Here is an 8,954-nt window from a genome sequence, read left to right on the forward strand (position 1 = left end):
TGTTTAATATGTGTACCTTTCTACACTTCAATACCACTTCCCTTTATTCCGTTACTGTATTATGTTGAATTTGGGGATGTAATCTTAAATATAATCATATAATTTGATTCTCCTTGTAGATAGAGTTTTCATGAAGCTTTTCTTTATATGTGTATGTTTATTTCACCCAATTAAGTTTTTACAGTATAATTTACTCCTCACTGTGTCTTTAACCATTGTGCCAAATTATGACATAAACCAAACTACATGCATTTATTATGTTTTTTTTTTTGTATATCTCATGAATGAGTTTGTATAAGAAGTCATCATACACGTGAGGGGCAATAACAGCAAAGTAGAGGACAATCAGTGCAATCACAGTTCAAGCCTCTGTGTGTGTGTGTGTGTGTGTGTGTGTGTGTGTGTGTGTGTGTGTGTGTGTGTGTGTGTGTGTGTGTGTGTGTGTGTGTGCTGCCACCACACACTTGTGTTTACCCTGGTCACTTCACTTATCAAGACTTTCTTCCTGCTTTCTCCTCTAGCATCAAAAGTGCATCAACTAATACATAAAATACAGCATTAAAGTACACACATCTAGTACTACTGCATTACACTCTTCTCATGTAGTACATGGATGGTAAATCTGAGGGAGACAAGTTTTTGGAAGTATTTTTGTATTGTATCTATTTTGAGACATAATCTCAGAAGGATATTCTAATGATTAAACAGTCAGTGGGTTATCGATCTGACTACAAACAAGAACTAACAGTAGGAGTCTCACTAGAGTTACAGTCGCCTGTCTTTAGGATTGTGTGTGGTTATTTAGAGGCTGAAACACTGTTATAACAACTGCGTACATTTTTTCCCACACTTAATGGCTTACGCAGCATGCCATGATTTACAGATATTTATGTATTGCTTGTGGCCAAGCCCCTATTTGCACCACAGTGCTAAAGTTATCTTTCCTTTCAGCTACTCACACACAGCTTGTTAGGTAAATGCAGACATTAAAAGTGTCTCTTACCAGCGAGAAGCAGAATAGGTTCATGTTGGCTGATAGGTCTGCTGTTCGTGTTGTCTGATGGAGGTGAAACAGCAACTGAGTGACAGCCAGAGACTAAGAGACACAACAGCTCAGCGTGAGCCCAGCCCGGGTCGCCTGCTGTCTTCTCAGATTAATACCACAGTAAAATCCCTCCACTAATCCAATAGATGGACCACCATACTTTACCAGCCAAAGCAGAACTCATTCTTGACAACAGGCCGACAATTGGTGGAGCAACAGAGTCTTTGTTTTTGTTTGTCTAGCATCCATGCTCTTTTTTAACCTAAAGTCAGTGGTGAAAGAAGCACCATATCCTTACCTTCTTATATCCTTTACTTATGTTAAATAACCAGAGCAATCATGGAAAAAATACTCCATCACAAGTACAACTCCTTAATTCAAAATCTTACTTAAGTAACATTTCAGTATTATCAGCAAAATGCATCAAAATAAAAATCCTGAAATGTCCCCTGTGACTGATGTACTATATTTAACATTAGATTGTTGATTGCTGTACTGTTTTTACTACTTTACATACTAGTAGTTTAATCCAGTGGGTCCCCTCCAAAGGGTCACAAGATACAGTAGATCTTCTAGGGTCTTGAGATGATTAATGGGATAAGTTTTTTTAATTGAGAGGCCCAGACTAAGCACTGTTTTCACAAGCCCAAAAGTTGGGAATAACTGGTTATTTTGTGTTTTTATGTACAGTAAAACCTTAAACTGAAAAGTAATCAGTGACTATGTCTGTTAAATAAATGTATGATAATGAAATGTAGTAGGAGTAGGAAGTGGCATAAAATGGAAATACTCAAGTAGTTTTTTTAAAACTCCTGAAACACCACTTGTTCACACAGCCTACAACCTCCCTTAGTATAGCCACTGTTAAGTGTCCTTGGGTTTCATGAAAGGCACTATATAAATACAATTATTATATAATTATATTATATTATTATATTATAATATTATTATTAATAATATTATTATTATTATTATTATTATAATAAAGTACAAGTACCTCTCAGGTATAGTATGGAGTACATTTTCTTTCCACCACTGCCTACATAATGCTTTGCATGCCCCATTGGTGTTGCACACCAAACAGACACCTTCATCATCACCATCTTTAGGAAAATATCATACCAACTGTGAGGTGCTGAAAAACTTTGAAGTTTGATTGTAATCATAACTTGATCTTTTTAATGGCTATTTCATTAGACGCATCTTGCACAGTTATATTCTACTATTGATTGAAAATTTGATCAGAAATACAATACTAACTGGGTTATTTTATAAAGGGTGGCTCCTTATATGAAGGCAATATCTATAGTATCCACAGTATTACCAGGACCAAGCAAGTGATTTAGAAACTAAGTAAGTAAAAAAGAGAAGATCTCAGCTCTAAGCAGTCCTGCTGGAGGAGTGCAAGAATGACAGCAAGAGCTTTGATAACATGTATAAAAAATGATAATAACAATAATAAATAAATTTCCAACAATCATGCCCCCATGCAGTTGTCATTTACACATTAAAACAAACAAACACACTGAGCATGGAGCCTGCTTGTTCTTACATTCTCAGCAGCAGTTCTTTCCTGTGTAGGCAGCGGATGAGTGTAGTATTTCCCTCATGTTCTAAATGTGGTTTTGTGCAACATACTGGCTCATCATAAATCACAATAATTCCTTTACATGATGGAAAGTTGTTACATTTTTGTTTTGGGGCAAGTCCCCCCAAAAGTGATGCAAAAAATAAAAATGTTTTGCGTGCAGTAATTTTATTTTTCATCTAAAGACATTATGCTAGTAGTATCAGTATCATACTGTAGTACTGTGTCAATCTATATGTGTTTTGGACAAATTCCATCTGGTAAGGTAACACATTAAGTGTAAAGGTTGTGATCTACTAATCCACCAATCATCCACCTCTGATATCTGAGCTGCTGAGAGATTAACACTGATGACCTGTATTTTAATGACAGTATGATTTGCTCTTAGTGAAACGATCTGTGATGTTGGAAAGTATTTTGAATCCATGCAATTCATTCGTGTCAGTTTATTGTTGTATTATAATTGTGTTTAAGATCTGGTGTGAATGCTTTTGTGTTATTTGAGCAACAGGAAACACACTGAAATGAAACATGAGTCCTATGTGAAGGAGCTTTAATGATCATAGGAATATCATAGGCTTATAAATGAATGAACTAAATAATCACTTTTTCACTGACTTCAGCCCACTTTGCATTTAGTTAAACTACTCAGCATAGTATTCCTCAATGCTTCCTCTGAAGTCAATATTTATTTGTACACTATTTTTAACTCCATGTCGATCCACCAGTCTCTGACTAAAACCAGCTCCACAGGGTTTTGATTCTGGGCATGGGTCCAGACTGCCAGATACTGTGCGTTCCTGACAGTGACAGGGTGTGAGGGTTGTTCTCGGAAAACAGAGCAGAGTGAGGGAATTGTTACCAGGCCACAGGTGTGTGCAACACCTTTGTATATGACCCATTGGTGGAATCCATTAGTGTTTGTTTATTGTCTATATGAAAGAGAAACAATTTGCCTGGCTCTGTGGTGGAAAGGGGACGATAAACGAAAGGTTTAACATCCCTTCACCACCAAGTCCAGTGGAGCCTTTATGGACCCAAGTAGGGTATTTTTTTCCCTATGGGTTAAACATGCATTTTCCCTTTTTTCTCATTAGCTAATATAAACACACACAAAACTATAAAGTGGGGCCTTCAGGATTATTGAACACATGGTCCCCACTTACAATCCATCTCAGCCCTTTAGACCCACTTGGGTTGACACACCTGGGCCTACAAGGAGCTAATCTACGAAGCCTATAGCCTAACTGGTCCAAATGCCAGTCTATCGCAAGAAAAAGAATGGCCTGTGGGCGTGTTCAGTTGGCTAGGATAATTGGCTTACTGTAAATTATTAGCCAGTTTAATTTACCCCTTGATGAATAACATTTGTAATATGCAACTGACTGACCTTCTTGTAAACAAACACAGTTATGTTTACATTTAGCATTTCTCACTAAAATGCGATATGCATAGCAATAAGACCTTAAAACATGTTGATTACATTTTCCTCTTCATTAAACATTTGCAGAGCAGATTTGTTTTACATTTTAAAAACCTGCATTCTGCATTGCTACCAGTCTTCTTCTTCTTCACTTGCCGTATGTTTCTATGCACACTACCGCCAACAACTATTACCGTAATCAGTGGAATAGCATGACAACCCAAAGGAAACCCATGAGGAAGTCAGAACATGTGAGCGACACTGTGTTTTTGAACCCGTGTGGGACTCACTGTAAATCTTCAGACAGACACTTTTTTTCTTTCTCATCTGTAACAAAAGACATCTGAAACAAATCGATGAGATCAATTAAAAAATTTATTCTTTTTCCATTTAATGATGTTGAAACAGATGACTCCCGCAAGTCCAACTTTACAACTCAGCAGAAACAGACAGCGACCCACATAGCAGTAGGCTGTTGGCAGTGACCCACTAAGTGACATCAGAAAGGGATTAAGTGTGTGTGTGTGTGTGTTTCCTTGCCACCAGCACTAGTTCAAAACATAGTTGTTATTACCAGTGTGTTGCACAGTTTCAGAAGCCTGTGAGATTAAACTAAATAATTCAACATTTGTAGATTTCATTAAAAATAAAAGCAAGATAAATCAAAGACAGGAAAATCACATTAAAATCGTATAATCTAACAAATCATCTTCCGTCAGATTTAGATTTAAGTAATTACTTTCTCATCTACTATTTCCATTAATCAGAAAGTGAAAGTGAACGCTGAGGGATGACTCAGGCTCAGCAAAGGTCGCTTTCGCAGCAGTTTGTGGCATAGTCTTCGGCACAGAATTCCTCACAAGTTCGAGAAATTTCGTCACCTGTTGAAAAAAATCAAAAACAATATGCAATAATTGAACTATCCCTGTGTCACTGTAGTAAATAATATGGTTTGTCCATAACGTGGTAAGTAAATGCAGCAGAATGAGTCCTGCGTACCATTGGTCTTGGTCTGGCAGTACTGAGCTGATGGCGGGCACTCTGTCTCCGTCTTACAGTGGTCGTCACCTACGCAGGTGTAGCATCTGAGTGTGAGCACTGATGAGAAGACAAAAGCCATTAGCATTTACTCAGGGTTTTCACTTGCTACAGTATAATGAAGTTCCTTGTCGAGTAAACAATGTCCGTCGGATAGGTCTAATGCATCAGAGATCAAATCAAATGGTTCCATCAATAAAAAAAATATGTTTACTTATTGTTGTCCTTTGCTTTAGTAAAACCATTGCAAAAAAGGGGTATCAACCGAAGTTCACTCACCTTGAGTGCTACACAGCAGGAGCAGCAAAGTGAGAAGCAGGACCTTCATGTTGTCAGATGGTATGTGGACAAACCTCCCGCGCTGGCACTTTTATACTGGCACACACATCACATACCGAACTGAGTTATGCACTTCCTTGTGTATGATATTTCAGTAACTGTCTTTGTTTTCAACTTTATAGTTCCAAAGAAAAGACGACGCCTTAGCGAACAAAGAGTTATTTAATCTGCTTCATTCTCTTGCTGAAGAGCAAGGTGTTGTGTTTCAGGAGAATCATAGGGTTGCTTTTAACCCTCTCTGGCTGAGGGTTATTAATTCAATTCAATTCAATTGTATTTATAGTGTCAAATCCTAATAGGAGTTATCTTAGGACACTTTACAGATAGAGTAGGAGGTCTAGACCACACTATAATTTACAAAGACCCAACAATTTCCCACGAGCAAGCATTAATGAAGCCGCTTGTAAACTCTGCATTCCTGAGATTGGCTTTATGTCTGACCTCTTAACAGGATTCAATACATTCATTTCAGATTGTAACAAATTATATCAGATCATGTCATGGATTTCAGCAGCTCAATCTGTATGTTTCCATACTTTGCCTCCCGGAAACATTGGAGGCCTATTTTTGTCCTGGCACGTCCCACAACCGTACAACCGTTTTGTATTTTGTCTTGGTTTTCTTGGCCTGATGCATTATATTCATACAGCTACCAAAACAAAGTGTCATTATTTCTAAAGACTTTTGGATAAACTGGACCTTGTTCACTGTACTAGTTTCAGCCTGTTCAATGTAATCAGCCTGAAAAGTAACTGGAAACATTGCCCTTTGGATACAATGGATTGGCCACTAAAATAACTTACCAAAAGTTACCTTAGAAGTTACGTAAGCATTATCCTCGCATTATTTAACAAACAAGGCTACAGTACATTATTTACATGCTAACATGCTCACAATTAAGATGGAAATATGCGGATGTTTAGCAGGCATAATGTTTACCATTTTCAATGTGTTAGTCATCACTTTCAAATCCAAGCACAATAAATATACACATTTTTTAATTATAAAAAACAGCTAAAGGACAATAAGACAGAAATCACATCTATAATGCAAGTTAGGTGGTTTGATCAGAACCATATCCTATATTTTATGGCATATTATTAAAACATTGTATTTCCCTAACAATGCAAAGCCTGCCACTTAATAAGTAATATCCAGTCATATTTCATACTCACTCAAATGTGTTTAATAACTCCATGCATGTTATACATTACAAACTGTAACTATCAAACCTTGATGTAACTCACTGAAATAAGATTTGGACTATGAAGATTTCCTTTAACTCTGTGTTCTACTGCAGGTGTTTCATTGGATGTGAAGTGTTTAGATTTTATGATGTAAAGCATTGAAAAAATATTTCAAATGTGAAAATGTTAACTTATAAGAAAAACTTCGTGAAAATGTTGTATTCAGTTCACCCACTGATCTTGGATAAAGTCTTCAACCAACTGCCACTATTGGAAATGAATTAAACTGAATCATTCAGGAAAGCAGTTGACACATAGTAGTTTTATCAATTTATCCTGCTTAAAGCTCTGATGCTGTACGTTTAAGGACAAATGAAAATCAATAGGTGATTCACTTCATCAGTGTATAACCTCCACACATACAGTATATCTAAAATGTTGTGCATTCATTCAGGGTGAAATGTGACATTTATAAGTTAAGCTTTGTTGAAACATTTAATGTTGAGATATGCTGTTAAACAGCCTGTGCAGCCTCTCATACGTGTAGCTGACATGTTTCTGAGAGTGACGACCACTTGAAGTTTCCCTTTAGTGACATCTGTAGGCAACAATGTGGGAGTGCAAAAGAGTGTGTGGATAAGGATTTCTTTTTTTTCCCTCAACTCAACCTGTTTTCAATGATGCAACTAGTAATGGAAACACTTTCAAGAAATATGAACATCCATGTGGCAACTTTAAGATTTGGTTACTTCTACTTGGAACCCTCATCCCCAAACAAAATATTTTTAATTAAAAACAAAGAACACATGTGACTTGTTTTCACAGTTAAAGATGCAATATGTAATACTGACAGCTAGTGTTTAAAATAGTTAATGCAGTACAAATTCAAAATACTGGAGAGAGTCATCTCCCCCGCCCCCTCCTCCCCAGACTCAAAGTTCATGGAGGTTGCCAGCAAAGAATTTCTAATAAGGGAAGAAGTTCCACTCTGTCGTTACTTCCGGCTTCTGAACTGGATGCAGTTCCACCAGAGTTCCATATAGGGGGCGCTCACAGGCCAGTGCAGAATGAATGGGACTCTATGGAGCTATACCCCTCAAAATCCACTTTTCTCAGGATATCATTTTTTGTCTAGTAATTTGAATGTTGCATTTGAAAGGGGAGGCTAAGAAAATACCCACTACTGGGTGTTAGATTTTTTTAAAGTGGCTTTTTTGTTCTAAAAAGCCTTTTAAAATGTCAATGACGTCATACACATATACGGCCAGAGATACTGCTTCACGGCAAGCTCTGAGTCGCTTCCTTTGTTCTTTCGAGGCATCAACAACACAGCTGACAGGTTAGGCTCTCCCTGCCAATACATGTGCTAGAAAGAGAATTGCTAATGTTTTAAAGACCACGAAATATTCACTCTGACATTCTGGTTCTGCTTTGGATGCCGTTAAGCGGGATCTCCGATCGTAATCAGTCCTTCACTGACCAATCAGCATTCATTAGCAGAATGCTAGCATGTTATGGGCAACAACAACTCAACCTGTGAGAAATCGAAAGGACATAAGTACTTGTTCATTCAACTTTTGACCTATAATCCATGTTGAACTTGCAAAAACGACAATCAAATCTGAGATTTCTCAACGACAATCAGGCGAAATAGACAAATTTAGCCGTCTAGCTCCATAGAGTCCCATTCATTTAGCACTGGACCGTGATCACCCCCAGTGGAACTCTGGTGGAACTGCAACCAAATTCGGTACAATGCGGCTGAATAGGGAGTGGAAAGGCTTTCCATAGACCGACTTTGTTGCCAGGCTGAGCATCCACAACAATGTTGCTAGACGCTTGTCTCACATATAGCCAGACATTACTTCACAGCGCAGCAGAGTAGCTAACGTTAGATGCTGGCTATATTGACAATCATAAAAGCCTGTGCTCACACGGAGTTCTGTACCCGACTGACAGACACACTTTTTTGGCTTAGAATCACAGTAGGAACCACTAAAAACACAACAACTTTGCCATCCTCTCCACCCTACGGACACACACTTCCTCTGCTTAGAATTAGCTACGGTAGGAACCGCTAAAAATAACATTACCTTGGCGTCCTCTCCACCCGACTGAACACACTTTATTGGCTTAGAATTACGGCAACAATCGCTAAACACGCTGCAATTCATGGTCCTCCCGATTTACAGCCTCCCTCTCTTGGCTTAAAATAACTCACCGTTGTCGGCTATAGCCCCTGAACAGGCTACACGTTGTAAACAGCCGTGGTCCGCTTGCCTGGTCCTCCGGTAACTTTAGCAGTTAGCAGGGTTAGCATGGCGCCGTTAGCCA

General features: G+C 38.1%; 1 protein-coding gene across 1 annotated transcript; it reads right to left on the reverse strand.

Moving 5' to 3' along the window:
* Positions 1–4,413: 4,413 nt before the first annotated feature.
* Positions 4,414–5,485, reverse strand: LOC144515607 (CD59 glycoprotein). The gene is made up of 3 exons (XM_078246611.1): positions 5,374–5,485; positions 5,056–5,154; positions 4,414–4,937 (listed from the first exon to the last, which is right to left on the reverse strand). The coding sequence occupies exons 1-3, from the start codon at positions 5,420–5,422 to the stop codon at positions 4,858–4,860; spliced, it is 228 nt and encodes a 75-aa protein (XP_078102737.1). The 5' UTR covers positions 5,423–5,485; the 3' UTR covers positions 4,414–4,857.
* Positions 5,486–8,954: the final 3,469 nt, after the last annotated feature.

Source organism: Sander vitreus, chromosome 3, assembly GCF_031162955.1.
Source record: "Sander vitreus isolate 19-12246 chromosome 3, sanVit1, whole genome shotgun sequence".
Lineage (NCBI taxonomy): Eukaryota > Metazoa > Chordata > Actinopteri > Perciformes > Percidae > Sander > Sander vitreus.